Source organism: Branchiostoma belcheri, unplaced genomic scaffold (assembly GCF_001625305.1).
Source record: "Branchiostoma belcheri isolate BF01 breed outbred unplaced genomic scaffold, Haploidv18h27 scaffold140, whole genome shotgun sequence".
In the NCBI taxonomy this organism is placed as follows: Eukaryota; Metazoa; Chordata; class Leptocardii; order Amphioxiformes; family Branchiostomatidae; genus Branchiostoma; species Branchiostoma belcheri.
The window spans coordinates 361,068-377,513 of record NW_017802825.1 but is presented as its reverse complement, the minus strand read 5'-3'; the positions used below and the strand labels follow the sequence as shown (position 1 = coordinate 377,513).

The 16,446-nt window shown below is 42.3% G+C and overlaps 1 protein-coding gene across 1 annotated transcript; it reads right to left on the bottom strand.

The window, feature by feature from the left end:
* Positions 1 to 5,080: 5,080 nt before the first annotated feature.
* On the bottom strand, positions 5,081 to 14,041 carry LOC109464781 (microfibril-associated glycoprotein 4-like). Its single transcript, XM_019761853.1, has 5 exons — positions 13,944 to 14,041; positions 7,979 to 8,136; positions 7,062 to 7,157; positions 6,556 to 6,651; positions 5,081 to 6,287 (listed from the first exon to the last, which is right to left on the bottom strand). Exons 2-5 carry the CDS (start codon positions 8,097 to 8,099, stop codon positions 5,455 to 5,457), a joined length of 1,146 nt encoding a protein of 381 aa, XP_019617412.1. The 5' UTR covers positions 8,100 to 8,136; positions 13,944 to 14,041; the 3' UTR covers positions 5,081 to 5,454.
* Between the last annotated feature and the right edge of the window lie 2,405 nt (positions 14,042 to 16,446).

Sequence of the window (16,446 nt, the reverse complement as noted above, 5' to 3'; positions counted from 1 at the left end):
ACATCACAATATACGATAGTGAAAATTACTACCAAGTCGTGTCCTTCGTTTACAGATTACTTTTAGGGATAGTATCCAAGCATTGTTTTACAAGTTGCAATTTTTGAAGTTATACGTCGTTCATACAAACAAGACTAAAAAGATATCCCGCTGCAGTACCGCGGGAAAACTCAGATCCATTTTTTGAATATGACCTCTGTTTACACAATCACTGCTTACATACCTTGAACCTTGAATTGGGACATCGGGGATGTCATCACGGGAGACAATGGGTTCTTCTTCTCCACTCGTCCCTGTCCTCCATCAGTCAGCGGAGTTTTCCAGTAGTGATGTCTCTGAGCCCAACATTCCACTCCAAATATCATCAAGATCCATTCATAGCTTCTTCAATTTACGAGAACAAAATACTTTCCAGAACCGGGGAGTCTTAAATCTCTGTTTTGTTGTTCGAAATGTTGCTTTTTAATTAACTATTTTTCTCAATCATATTAACGATATGAAATCTGCCTTGCGTAATGTAATAATGACCATATCTATTTAAAGCTACTTGGCATGATTAATAGACTATAATCATGGATCGTTAAAGGTAGGTCCAAACCTTGATAACGACGAGCCAGGAACCGAGATCACAAGCACCAGAACAGCGCTGTACAATAATACAGTACATCTTCTCCGTGTTCGGGAATGTAGTTAGACTGCTGCTTCGCAAGGGGGCGTATGTGGCTCATTTCCTCCCCTTCATGCAACAGCGAACCATAGTAGGCCAAATAATTATTTTTCTATTTCTTGAATATATTATGGTAAAAAGACATTGCCATTTCATCATGACCCTACTGAAAACATTTCATTCTATGTATTGGGGCCACGTTTTTGTAGCGCAACGGCAGAGCGTTCGGCTCGGAACCAAGAGTTCCCGAGTTCGAATCCTGACATGCCACCGATCTTGTGCACTTGGAAAAGGTACGTGGGAAGAAATTTGCCCACCTAAACAAGGTGAACATTAGTATGTCTGTTGTACATGCAAACGCAAATACATGGCTTTTGTAAAATAAGGTGAAAAACCTTGACTGTGCCATCGCCATGTCTTGCAAAACAGCTTTGATCTTTAAAAAAAAATGTAAAAATAAATTGCACTGGGTTGTTGGATTAATTCTAGCATTAGTCTGGTGCCACTTACACGAGATAAGAGAGTGAGAACTCAGTTCAGTCAGCTTTAGCCAGCACTAAAGAGGACGTTTAGAACCATCAATATTGAAAACAACAGATGGACCCAGTCTTTATTCTTACATTGGTGTTTGTCATAAACCTGTATATTGCGTACCTCAGTTTAGACGGCAGAGAAGGAAAACGTTAGGGACTCTTTTGTAAATCTTCAATAATTGTTACTATATAATTATGTAATTGATAGAAAATGAATATCTCAATATTAACAGATGTTAACATTACGTGGCCCTATATCTAATCGTCTAACGTAACGTTAACATGACTTTCTTGACTGTAGTGGTTTAATTTCAGATTTAGTCAAACACTCAAAAGTGACCTGGCCATGGTGACTGCTTTTTCTCAGCCACTTCGACCTATCCAAGGTGACCACCTGGCCGACGCGGTCGACCGTGACCGCCGTGAGTTGTGCCCGCTCAATGTCCAACCTGCCCATGACGACCACATCATTTTTGATCGTGTTGATTCTTTTGTTCGACATAAATTGTTCCATTTGTTACCCTACACACATGAATGAACCACAGAACTAAAGATGCTTCCAGCATTTGACACATTAAACTACATTTTATTAATCACTTTAAACCAATCATGTCTCAGTCATGTTGTGAGGCTATTCTATTTAAGGAGACCACCTGTCCTCTGGTCGCCTTGGGCAGGTTATACTGTTTATATATGCAGAAGACAAGGAAACACACTTCACCATTTTAGACGATCCCAATTTTTTTACGATAAAGACGTTTTTCAAACACACTCTGGCGGGTAGGTATGGTATTGCATAAAAATACCTTTTAGTTACTGTAAATAACCTATAACAACTTGCTATATGGAATAAAGAAGAAAACAAGCACTGCATCATTGAATGTCTTTTTATTGTGCTCTAACCCTCATACAGGCTGACAGGGATTGTTTCAAAAATGGAAAAACTTCTAGGGTACCATACATCAAGGGTTTTAGAACGAATGACGATCTAATACCTATAGCTTCAAACACAACATGAATGCTTCTTGCATATTTCATTTTTTTAACAAAAGCAACATCAGATGTCTACTAATCTAGTATTGATTTGCGAGCTCTTTTCTTTTGTAGTCATTTATTTAATCACTTCATTGAAAGGAATAACATTTTGTTGCATATATATTCGTTCATTTGTTATTTTTATTTTCATTATCATTTGTGTCAGTCAAATATCTGTTTACTGTTTTGTTACTTTGATTACCTTCGCCGAGAAGGTTATGTTTTCAGGGGCGTTCGTGTGTCTGTGTGTGTGTGTGTGTGTGTGTGTCAGCACGATAACTCAAGAAGGCTGAGATGGATTATCTTGATATTTGGTAGGTGGGTAGGTCTTCATGAGACGTGGAACTGATTAGATTTCGGGCCTCCTAGCGGCTTGTTATGGTACTGCAGCTGAACTTCCGGTTTTGATATCTCGTGATCAAGACATGCTAGGGTGACGAAATTTGGATGGTAGGTAGCTCTCGTGCTGAGGAAGAAGTGACGTGAGTATGGGCCTCCTAGCTGCTTGCTCTGGAACTGCAGGGGCGTTAGTTCAAAAATGTTTAAAGGCGGATAACTCAAGAACCAATTGATGGATCGTCGTGATTTTTGGCATGTAGGTAGCTGAAGTGATGCTTGACATAATAATATTACAATTATGCAAATATTAATGTAATTTGCATAATTAATGAGGAAATTCTATAAATCAGCTGCATTCCATGATAGGACTATTCAAGCTTGTGACATATGTAATTAAGAACGGCAGAAATACCGGCAGATATCGATTATGCAAATGAAGTCTTAATTTGCATAATTAATGAGAAAATGTTATAATTACATAGTGGTAACTGCCTGGAATTTCATACTTGGGACATTTGAAAGTCATGTGAAGGTGAACATAATTAAACATAACTTATGCAAATAAGGACCTCATTTGCATAATTTATAAGGAAATGCTATAATGGCATTCTTAAATATGATAAGACTGTCTTCTGGTGTAGAATATGATCAACAGATATAATTGATGCAATATAGGATCCTATTTTCACAATCAGGGGGATTAATCTATAATTTCTTAATCATAAAGGCTAACATCATTTGGTGAAGGTATGAGATCGTGGAACTCTAGTTTTCTATTTATTGGACATCAATTATAACTTCTTTTTCAGACATATTATTTCTATTATTTAACTTATGATCTCCAATGCACTTTTATTTCTGTATGCTGATTTTATTTCAAGTTTTTCATAATTTCAGCATAAGTTTTATTTATTATCATTCTTCGTTGCTAAAAGTAATTATTGTTGTCATTTTATCTTATGTTGCTGGACTCTAGAAAGAATAGTATAGAATTTACCATACTAATGGAGATCTCAATAAACAAACAAACAAACAAAATCAATCTAGATGCCTGGTTAATAACTTTTAAGATAAAATTGTCAATCTAGACTATGATGAACTTCTTGAGTGGTGTGTGTAGTTATAAACTGACTAAACCTAGCTGCAGATTTAGAAAAATGCAATATTTCTCTTTTACTTTTATTACATCAATACTGGTGTTCTACAGGGGGACCCCCTTTCCGCATTCTTCTTAATTATATGTTAAGATTTTGCTTTAAGGGTAGCTATCACAGAAACTGATGGTCTAACCCTGCATCACCGTCTCTACCCGGTAGAGACCCTCCTTAACCTTGATTTCGCGGATGATATTGGTCTTCTCGAAGACACAATACAAATTGCACAAGACCTACTCTACAGAGTCGAAACTGCATGTCAAACCATTGTGCTGTATCTCAATGCATCAAAAACTAAAGCCATCCATTTAAATCCCACATCCTCGGAACAGCTCTATACTTCTGACGGATCTACAATTGAAAGGGTCACTGACGTCAGATATTGGGGGGGGGGGGACAGATGTCAAACATGACAAGGAGGTTAGAATTGGGCAGGCATGGAGTGCCATACATTCTCTCAAAAGGGTCTGAAAATCACGGGTCAGGGAGGAAACAAAAACCAAAGTGTTTCAAGCCTTTGTTGTTTCAATGTTGTTATACGGCTGCGAGTCGTGGAGTATGAATGCTTCACAGGTCAGAAAACTGGATGGTACCTTTATCAAAGATGCTACAGTTCATACAGAACAAACCTTGGTGGAAATTTACAAATAATAAACAACTCTACGGCTCCCTTCCACCAATCTCTACAGTAGTCAAGCGACGTAGGTTAAGTCTAGCCGGCCATGTTAAGCTAAGGTCCCAATTGGGAAAAGGGGCCCTGGCGGGTAGTTCCCGGGCTGTTTTTTACTACTTTCGGGCGGGACCCCGACGTGGCCCCGCGGGGCACCCTGCGGCTACCGGGCTATTTTTTGGCCCGTCGGGGCCCCGATAAGAATTTAATTCTGAGTTAAATTCTACCCGGGCCCCGCTGACAAAGAGACGCCGTGACCACATCGTGAGAACACCGAGAGGTACCCCTCCGGTTGCCGGCATTCCACCGGGACACATTTCTTACGTCACAGACCAGATGAACAGAATAAAGGTGTGTACTTCGTAAACCCGGGTAAAATGTGTGACCTCACAGATCAAATGATTACAACAAATACGTGAATTCTGCATTACGTATAGGTCAATACAAGACATCGTCAGAGAATCTGCTGGGTACCTGTCGGGTGCCTGCTGGATACCGACCAAAGAGGGTGAAAAAATTTCTAACAAAATGCTACTGAAGGAAATTTTTAATTGTGACCACGACAGCCGATGCCAGCTCGACTCCTGAACCCGGCCGGGGCCGGCCGAGGCTACATCCCCGACGGGCACCGGCGTAATTGGGACCTTAGCTTTACTAGGCATGGCGAACCGGGTGGAAACCGCTTATTTGGTCTCCGGACGCGAAGATGAGAAGAGGTCGTCCAAACTCTACAGTCTACACTAAAGGACATTATTGAGTGGTATGGAACTGGTATGGAAAAGAACGCATCGAAATGATGTACGATAGAAAACGCTGAAAGCTGAACTATATAAATGCTTCAACTCTCTGAGTATTATGTAAGTATGTATGTATGTGTTAATTTCCTCTACCAAGATTACCAGAGTGAGGTAGAGATTATAATTACCAAATAAGTAGGTTTAAAGATTGAATGACCTATTTAAAGAAAATTGATACAGAGTGAGTGTGGGTAATGGTAATGGTTTGTGTCAAACATTTTGATTCCTCGACCTGTCAGCTGGGTTAGTGTCTGGCAACTTACGGTCGGAAGTTGGCAGGGCGGACCATCATTTTGGACTTTTTCAGATAGTAAAAATAGGAGCCTCCAAACCTGACCCAAGCTATGCCCCAGCCACTGTGACCGGTACGGTCAGAGGGACGCAGGTACGGGCCGTTCAGGGCAGAAGTAGTGCAGGACTTGTACCACCACCCTCCCGTGTAGGCACCGTGACCACCAGCACAGGACCCGCCGGACCATGCATCACGGTCTACATCCCTAGCACTGAAGGCCTGACCCGATAGGTAGTTACCAGATGATGTAGTCGATAAGTAGAACCCATCCCCAGCGGTCCCACTGTACCCACTAACAGACAGGAGATAGTTGGAACTACTACTCCCCACCGAGAATGACGAATACTTTGCGTACTTGACCACACTATTCCAATCTTCCAACTGTACGTACAAAGTATACGTGTGCTGATTGGTCAAACGGTACATGTTCTCCAAACCCAGCCAATACTCCCCATCGGCTGGCCCAAACCCGTACCTAAAGGCGTTATAAGGTCGGTTAAAGTCGATAGACCCGTCAAACCTCCTCTGTATGACCGTCCACCCTCCCCCATCTGTGGTCTGATCACAGTATACAGAGATCGGGCTGGACAGACCTACAGGTTGTATTTTGTGTACACCACTAGACACAGTATGGTACAGAGATTGGGCTGTGTGGATCTCAGAGCAGTCGGAAAAGTAATTTCCGCGCTTGCTTAAGGCCGGTGGAGCCGGGTCGGTGTGAGTTGTCTGGCTGTCCACATTGTCTGGCTTCTCGGGCTTGTCGTTGTCGGTTTGGTCCTCGATCTCACGAGACAGCAGCTCTGTAAGAAAACAGCACTTAAGTCAGAAGACAGAGGGAATGAAATAAAGTTAACATGTGAGTCCTTTTTTCAGAACAGGAAAGTAGAGAAAGGAGTCTGGTTCTAGTCTCCAGTGCATGGTTCTAGCTAGCCTGATGATTTTCCGTCATCCCATATATGAAGGGCTGCGAATTCACATGTATCGTTGTAGGAAATAAAAGAAAAAAAACTCGGAAAATTCTAATCATTAAGTTCATACTAGAAAAATGTAGAATGTACAGTTCCTTACTTTCTATCATATCAAAGATCTGACCGTCCACGCTGTCTGGTTGCTCGGGGTTTTCGTTGTCGCCTTGGTCATATTTCTCCCGAGCAAGCAGCGATTCTATAAGGGAAAAAATACATTTACTGTCACTTTTTCAAAACAGAAAAGTATAAATAAAAGGCTGGTTCTATTCCCCCTTTTTACTACGTTCCTAGGAACATGGAAATTCGAGACAATCTTATAGAAAAACGAAAGAAAAACGGAGTCTTAGACTAGAATACTAACTAGTCGGTAACGCCAATCGAATCAAACATCTACTATGACCACTTACGATGAGCTTGGATTAAACAGACAACTAGAAAAATGGAAGATATCACCCCTAATAAAATATAGTGCCAATAGCAGGAATACTTTTCTACAACACACAAAGAAAGATGAATGATACTAACAGTATATCTATTTTGACACTCTTAGAATATAATTATATAACCGACAACTGAAACAAGCCATTGAACTCAAGCGCAACATACCACAGGTGGAGGGGTCGAGAGACTTGAGGTCGTCTTCTGCAGCTCTGCACAGGTCATTCGCCGAAGAGGTGTCGTTGGGGTTGGGCTTGGTCAGATCTGCACGGAGAAAGTCATTTTATAAGAGATCTTGAGTCCTTGCCGGGTTAACAAATTGGCCGCCGCTATACCTTCACAATAAAGTAATCGCGAAGTTCTTAAGTGTTAAGAAGCTGGTCAACGTTCGACTATCCATTCTTGGCGCTTCTCATCCTGCGGTCGAAATCGGTGAAAGTTTATCCGCTTGTCATTGCTATTCCGAATGTTGTTATAATTGCAAATTACACAGGTTGGCATGATGGAGAAGAAAGAGATAGTAAAAACAACTACAGGACAGAGAAATGCAAGAAGACAGCGTTTGATGCAATTTAACTTTCTGTGTCTTCTTGTATTTCTCTGTTCTGTGGTTGTTTTTACTATCTCCTTCTTCTCCAACGTGCCTGCCTGTGTAATTTGCAATAACAACATTCGGAATACCAATGACAAGCGGCTAATCTTTCACCGATTTTCACCGTCGGACGAGAAGCGCCAAGATCTAGAATGAATAGTCGAACGTTGACCAGGTTCTCAAGATCTTCGCAATTACGTCATTGCGAAGGTATGGCGGCGGCCAACTTATGAACGAAAACCGCCGTAAGCGCTCTAAAATACGATGGACTCACGAACTAAGTGCAGAAATCACTTTTCAGACATACCTTGGCGTAATAACAGATTTTATGGAACCTTTTATGTGCCTTTTAAAGTAACAATTTACGACATAAAACAGTTGCATTTTAGACTTGACTGAAATACTGACCCAAGCGATGAAACAACGATAGCATGATGATAAAAAAAAACCTTAAAATTGCTGCTGTAAATGATAAATAGTACTCAACACCCACCGGTGTCCTGGCATGATTCCCTGATTTTACACAGCATCTGGTGCTTTGTGTCGCCGTCCTGCGCTGTTCCACAGACGGAGCTGCAGACAGCAGTGATGAGTAGGATCAGGTACAGCATCATGGCGGCGGGCAGGCTGGTCGGCAGTCTGGACACAAACCTGCAGGAGAATCGTATAAATAAACCTTGCGTACATCTGCCAGCATTTACAACCTACGTTAGACAGAAACATCTTAGAATAAAAACATCTCCCTCCCACACAAAAGTGGACTATTCCAAACTTACCCCAGTGCAAAAATGGACGACATACGTGCAACGTGACCCCAGGTAACCCGAAATGTTCGATGTGTTCGAGCAGTGTTCGATGGCCAACGGCAGATGGAACGGGCCATTCTTTAGATCGAACGTGGAACGGGTATAGCACCTCTGGCTGAAAATAGCCAAAGTCCCCCAAATGAGGTATTTGGAAGTTTTGTATGCCAAATATGTGACTGCTATTCTGTAGACACATTATCAGGGTACCATTATACCGAATTTCTGACCATTTGGTTGTAATACCAGGGCTCAGGATCCCAAAATCCATTTTTTTGTCGAAAAATGCCCCCAAAAACCTTCATTAAAATTTTTCAAAGGCATGTATCAAAAAATGATGGGGGTATTGACCCACTCTACCTCCATGCCGAATTTCAAGTCATTAGGCTAAAAATGACGGAGTTGAATCCATTTATACGAAATGGCAGGAGAAGAAGCAGAAACATGAGAGAACACAATATATTTCATCCATACCATATGGTATGTACTGAAATATAATAATACGACACAATCAACTTATCATTTCAACCCAAAATTGAATCAAGAACCAGGGGGCACGGTTTAAGAGTCAGAAAAATCCTCAAGATGCAACCAGAGTGCACTTTCATAATAACCAAATGATCGATCATGCTAAGATCACAATTGCCCTGGAGCCCATATGTGTGAGCCCTGAACGGGCTATGAAGTCGGGAGAACTTTGGCTGCTGTGGTAATAATCAAGACTCGTTTGGGCATTAAAGATTTCCTTCGCGCTGTCTCACATTGGCGCTACCCTGTGTAGGGGCCTAGGGTGTTCCGGTGGAATCCTGGGGAATTTTGTTCTATGCCGAAGTGCCAAACAACTCGCGGAAGGGCCGGGACCGAGGGCGATGTGGAATATACGGTGTAGTATTTTATTTACACCATACCCAGCCTAAAAAGACGCCTTTTGATGCATGCCAAAATTTCGTGTTCCTAAACCACAGAAAATGCAACAACATCAATTCCAACGTCCGAATCCTGCATTCGAATTTTCGAAAGCGGCGTACGTGGTTAGGGCGAAACGCGTTTAAGTTTTTATTCATTTTTATTCAAGTCATGGATGCTTGGGTATAGAACCGTAAAGAACGGCCCGATCAGGTCAGGTACATCGTTATCGAATGTTATCGCGGACCGGGTATAATAAATATAGAATAATACACGGGATATTCCGTATCGCCCGAGGTACCAGCCCGACCGCGCGTCAGATCGCCCGATGGCCGAAGACAGGAGGGAGAACCGATACGCAGGAGGGCTGGGTGATGCGTAATACACTGTGTTGTATTTTATTTATGTCATACCATCCAAAGAAAAGACGCCTTTAATGCAAAATGCATGCCAAAATGTTGTGTCCCTAAACCAAACAAATGCAACAACATCAATTCCATCGTCCGAATTCTGTATTTGAATTTTGGAAATCGGGGCACGCGGTAAGCGAGTTCGAATCGATCGTTCTATGGAATTCGAAGTCCTGGAAGCCAGGCCCTCACACGTAAAGAAGCCCGGACCGTACCGTAAAGTACGGCCCGGTCTGAAACACCCATACCGAACGTAATCACGGCTCAGGTTACACCAGGTATGACATAAATATACTGTAAATTTATTTTTGTTCGCGGGGGATAAATTTCGCTTTAGGAAAGGAAATGGTATTTTTGCGGGGTTCACGGTTGAAACAATACTTAACCCTCAAACACCCGAACGGGGTCCATTTGGACCACAGACGTATATTTTTATGTGCTATTTGATTTTTTTTATTTAAAAAAAATTCCTCCCGTGACTTTGTCAGTATACCTCTTCTACAAGTTCTCCTAAATTTTGGACATCGGCACAGATTTGTAAAAATAACAATAGAAGTTTGATGTAAGACCGTCTGGGGTCTGTATTTGCACTTTGCTACACACGAAATTGTTCGGATGCCCTCAATATGTCTTCAAGAAAGCATATATTATTTCTTTAGTATTATGCAGTTTGCCAAGTAACCTCAACCTCAGGAACTATTTCATCAGGTTTTCAGAGGTTTGACAATTTTACAATCATGTGAGGTCAAAGGTTAACTCCATGTTCATGCCAGCAGGCCTCATCCTTTTTTGCATAAATTATGATAATGAGTTGGTGTTTTTTTAACACTTAATCATGCCAAAATAAACGTCTTAATATGTTTAACCAATATATGTGCAAATGTCACTGAAAGGATGCGAAAGGAATATAAATTTGGAAAAAAATGGGGTCCATTTCGACCCCGTCCGGGCATTAACGTCACAAAAAAGTTCGGGTGTTTGAGGGTTAAACATGGTAGTACATTTACAGTGCCCTTACTACGGTTACAAGATGCCTCTTATTGTAAGCATTACAAAGGTCATGGACAAGCTCAGCTGCTAGTACAAAATATTGTGGCAGCATGCCGCTATTGATGCATGTCTGCTACTATTGTCTTATCTAATCTCAAACAAAGAAGCATGGCGCAGTTCTTGTTGTGGAAACAATAGAGAAAAAGGCTCAAATAGCTTGTTTATTAAGACTCTCCTGATATGTATCTAAATGATTGACGCAACTTCATCTGGGTTTACTAGTAAACAAACGTCCGTGCCAAATGTCGTGGGGTCGCGTGGCGTAGCGGCAGAGTGCTCAACTCGGAACCAAGGGGTCCTGGGGCCGAGTGCTGACATGCCATTGACCATGTGTCCTTGGGAAAAAGCACTTTACGATTTTCCTCACTTCGCCAAGGTAAAAATGAGGATTGCATATGTCCCCTATGTTCTCTTTTTCGTAAACTCCGAAGAGAACTAAGTTTCCTGTCTATTCACAAACTGGACAGACACAAGGGTAGGGTAGTCGTGCGCACGCCACTCAACAGCTCACTATGAAGTGGCGACGACGAATGAGGATGAGTCGGAGGGTAGGTAGCTAGGGGGTAAGAAGTGAGGATCAATGGGAGAGGTGTTACGGATGAGTAATTTGTGAGCCTACAGGAAACGTGATTTGGTGTTAAAAAGACTTGAGTGTGCCGTCACCACGTCTTGTGATTATATAAAAAAAGTCTGTGCCAGATGTGCATCTACTGCACGCTCCTCCGCAGCGTCCTATAATTAAATCCAGACCGTGGACACGGCGGGGTCCCGGGCATTGGGTGCTACGTATTTGAGACCTGGGAAGGATAACGCGTTTTCTTGGGCGCGAAGCATGCTGGGAGGAGCGAACTATCCTGGGGACGAGTTTGCTGTCGTGGGAGGAGAATGCCCAAACTCCCTCCGTGGCTAAGTTCCTTTTCGTGACTAACTCCCTTCCGGGCAAATTTAGAGAGGTAACGGTACACCCTAGCGTCGCCAAAGAAAAGTACTTTGTATACGTCTGTTTCAAATAGTGTATTACCACTGTGACAACATTTTATACCCCAAAATAGAAATCTTGCGTCTTGTTTTAGACCCGCTACGGTAGAAATAATGCAGTGTCAGTTCGCCGCCGTGTACTAGCGAGCGCGCACGAAAATACCACCCGAGTAGAGTAGGTTATCACAACCCTTTAGAAAGACACAAAGAAAACAAAAATGACAGATTTGCATTAAAGAAAGTTTATTTTCCATAGCCTGGGCTAAGCCACGATCTGTAACCTATGGATTCTCCACGGGCGCTGGGGACGAGCGTGCATCTACTGTCACCCATCACAGCTTGTACAATCGTAGAGCGTCCTTGTCATGGGCTTACCATATGACGTTAAAATGTATCTCGTGATGTTTAATATTATACGAAGTAGATTAGAAATTGCTATTGACAGACACATACTGTGAATAGATGTTAGTCGGTTGAGTGATCTCCTTGCAAAACATCCACTCAGTACAGAAAAAAAAATCTTATAGACAAGAATAATTTATTAAAATCGACAAAAATTCTAATGAACAGGCTCATTCTGCTAATAATAACCTCTAATAATAATCTTTGCAAAGTGGACCAAACTGCAGTATGATTAAAATGAACCAGGCAACAGGCCAACTCGCGCATTCCCGCCAAAAGCCCGAGCAAGCTCCCAATAGACTGGTCATCCAGCTGTAGTATTACCTAAAACAAATCACATTCGCGTTGTCATGACTTCGCAAACGGTTAATTTAAAAACCGACGTGAAGAAGAAACTACCACGAACATTACAAGATTTACAGTAGAATACAACACGGGGTATTTCGTATCGCCAGAGGCATTGGCCCGACCGGATCGACTGACGGCGGAGAGCGATCCGACTCGCGGAGGGGTGGGACCGTGGGTGATTACCCCGTGCTGTATGCTATATTCATATCATACCCGGACCGTGTTGCATTCTTTTAATTCAATCCTTAATTTTCAAGTATTTAATTTTGTCATACACACCCAAGAAAAAGCAACTTTTAACGCGAAATTACCCGAAATTTGGTGTCCCCAACTCACAAAAAAATGCGAAAACATCAATTCAAACGTCCGAATCCTGTCGGGTGAACCGCGTTCAAATTATTCTATAAAAGTCGCGGAAGCTTGGGCCTTACCGCATTTTACCGTAAAGTACGTATACGGCCCGGTACGAAACACCGTTATCAAAAGTTTTGGCGGTCCGTGTATGATACGAATATAGCATACACGGGTGACGGGGTATTCCGTATCTTCCGAGGTATCGGCCCGATTGTATTTTCTAAAGCGACGCAGGCGGTTAGGGCGAAATGCGTTCGAATTATTCTATTGAAGCCATGAACGTTAACGCCCGCGCCGTACCGTAGAGTCCGTCCAGGTTATGAAATGGAAAAGTGGCCCGGTGGGCTGGCAGACTAGCCCAGATACCAGCCTTGTTAGCTTTGGTCTGTTTTTGTACAGCATGTAAAAAAAAATAGCTGGGCTGGCATACTATAGCCCTGAGTTCGGCTTGTTTGCTTTGCTCCGCTCCTAACGTTGCTACCCCTGCCAGCCGGATAACGATATAAGGAGTGGATCAAAGCTAACAAGGCTGGACTTAGTCTCTACCAGACTAACTACGCTGGCTATATATAGGCGAATTTACCAGGAGAGTTTGACCGCCTTGTGGGTTTGACAGGCTTCGGAGGGAAACAACTACCTCCCCGCGGCCGGACTCCCTTGGCCAATTTAACCCTCTTTATATTTGTTGCCGAATTCTACGATCCGTATTCCCGTAGAAAGGCCTGGTGGAGGCTCGGCTGGACTTCAGGCTACTGGCAGATACCGGGAGGGAAAAGTTCGGTGATATCCCGATCAGGCTACGGTGTATTTTTGTCGAAGTGACCCGTGTTCATTTTAACCACCAGTCAAAAAAATTAAGGAGCACTCTCACTCCACCCACTCGTCCTCGTGCAAGTTGTCCTCCAGTATTCAGCCGTGCTAGGCCCGTAATTGAATTATAGAATCCCAATAAACCCGACGATTTCTATATGCCCCGGCCATATCTTGGTCACAATTTTCACAATTCACAATTTTCTTGACAATATACACAGTACAATATTTACCTGCATAAACCAAATACCTAATTCGAATTTCAGACTTGAAATAATTGTTTTAAAATCAAAATCAAGAGCAATGCTAAATTATGTATTAACTGTGCTGTCATTAGCATTTTTAAAAATCACAAACAAAATGTAATGCACAGAGTATGATAGTATTTGTATCTCACCTTAGTCACAATGTTTCTGAAGCGCCTTTGTTGTGTCGACAACAGTGCCTTGATCTGAAACCACGAGTGTTCCTCGGCGTGTTCCTCCCCGCAGTCTTCTTGTGGTGTTAAAATGACCCCGCATTTATAGCATTTCAGCCCGCCAGTAACAGGTACATCGTGTCACGGAGTTACCAAAGCGTAAAGCACGAAGTCTGCAGGTACATCTTGGCACGAAGTTTACCAAAGCGTAAAGCTGGCATTTAGAAAACTGCACTGTCAGTTGACACGTAAATAATGAATGCATGAAGGAATGAAAGACCTTTATTGTACGTTTGTGCTCTAACAAGCTAATTACAGGTCATGAATAGACAAGGAAAAGGATACAGCAATGATACTTAAATTATACATACTAATATACTATTTACATGTTCAACTTCTTCTCGCTTCTTGACGCAGTTATAGATGTTTATAATTTTCAGATATTTTTCCTCGTGGTAGGTATTCCAGTTTTCGCCACACCCTACCAACCCACCAAGTATGAAACCAATCCATCCAGCCGTTCTTGAGTTATCTGTTGACCAACAGACGGACAGACGGACAGATAAACGCAACTGAAAGAATAAGTCTTGTCTATTTACTAGTATTTTTACCTCCATGATATGAAATGTCATGGAGGTAAAAATACTAGTAAGTACACAAGAAATTGTGACGGGCCTAACCACATGGCCATCTCGCCACCTAAAGATTTTATCTACCATTCCTATCATAACTTTTAAAGTTCGCGTTGCGAGAAGCTGAAAAGACTCACGGATGCGTGGCGACAGGCTCATGTCACCGTGTAAGAAAACTATTTGTGCCAGTCAAATTGACATGTGCAGAAGCTCCAAACAGCGTATGTTTATAATTTACTACGGGGGGCCAAGGTACTCTTAGTGTTGAAAATTGTAATTGCCCCCCCCCCCCCCAAATCACACCCCTTCCAAAGCTTGAAAATGGAACGTTCGGTTGGCGCATGCGCGCTGCTGCCCTCCCCGCCAACATGTCCAAAATGGCGACGTTGAAACGCAGTATCGGCCGGTAAAAAGACCTATTGAGAGCGCAATTTCTTGACTCAAAAAATAACATGAGGAACATACAAATAAAACTGTGTGGTAAAGACAGTCTTGACTCTCGTGTGCATTTATTAGTTCAGCAAAACACGCCATAGTTTTCTTGAAATCGGCTAAGGTGCAGAGGTTGAGTACGCAGTGACAACGTTGGAACTTTACTTCCGGAATCGCCAGGGGTCGTTGTTGCAGGTCATCCTGAGGGCAAACAGCACGTCCGGAAACTATTTTTACTCCCCCCGGAAAGTTACGATCTGTGACAACTAAAATATGGCTGCCCAAAGCGAAATTCAGCTGCCCACTTGTAAAAAAATAAGTTTCTTACTGCACGCACCTCCTTTCACGTAATACTGGCGAGACTGAGGAAGAAATGACACACTTTACGGGATTTTTTTTGCCGTCTTCTCGAGGAAAACCCCGGAAGCGTTGTAAATCTCCCGTGGGGTGTACACTGTAAATGTGACAGCCAGTAGTAGAATTTTACACTCTCAGCGCATGGGGGGGGAAACTTAACTATCGGCATATTACAAATCCGTTTAATTGGGCTTAAATCGCATATTATTGTGGACTTTGTAGTAATACAAACTTTTAATATCATGACATACAAAATGCAGGGTAATAAAGATTATCTAAGCACCACAATGCTGTCAATTCAGGTCGCTTACTTCCTATCATATAATTGAGTAGTCCACAGATGTCTCGCGGGAATCTTAAAATCTTTATACTGTCGTCTGCTGCCGGTGTTTTCGTCTGGTTAAGTTCTTTCCCATCTTACTGGTGGATGGCTGTAGCTCCGAGCGTATGAAAACGGAAACTCGCCAGATGTGAACTTTTTTTTTTGGATAGCAGTGTGTTTTTTTAAGTTAATAATGAATAGATTATGTTATAGATTAAGTAAGACTAGATCAACTTCAAGTTCAAGTAGATGTGAGGCTGGGTGCAGCCAAGAGGATCCTACACTGTACAGGACAGTGGACAGTGCAACTTCCAAGCGGCTGGGGATCCCAGCAGGGGTCCTGCTGTGCAACAGGCACCGGGACAGGAGTCGTTGCAGGTCAGGAGTGGGGAAAACGTGTGTCTGCAGGGATATTGTGCCTGGGGAGCACTCGAGGAAATTCGAGAAACTTCCTGTCAGATTGTTACCAACGTTTCGCAGTCTGGGATACCAAGGTGCTCCCCAGGCATTTGTATGTGTAACCTGTCGGAAGAACCTAGACAGGTTACCGATCCTTACCAGCAATCCAAACTACAAACCACCACGGCAAACAGTAAGTAAACGTTTTTTTTTTTAATGATTTATGGTATGAATACTAAAATAGAGTGAAAAATAGTAATACTTTTTGAGATCATGTATGCAGTATATTTGCCAGATCATGTTTTGCATATTAAAACCATATTTTAAAAAATTAACACAT

Bases quoted from the DNA above. Each gene is read 5' to 3' on its own strand.
- LOC109464781 (XM_019761853.1), bottom strand. From the start codon at position 8,099: ATGATGCTGTACCTGATCCTACTCATCACTGCTGTCTGCAGCTCCGTC. The intron at 6,652-7,061 runs GTATGTTGCGCT...TTTCCCTTATAG, and splicing joins TCTCGACCCCTCCACCTGTG to AATCGCTGCTTGCTCGGGAG. The intron at 6,288-6,555 runs GTAAGGAACTGT...GTTTTCTTACAG, and splicing joins GATCTTTGATATGATAGAAA to AGCTGCTGTCTCGTGAGATC.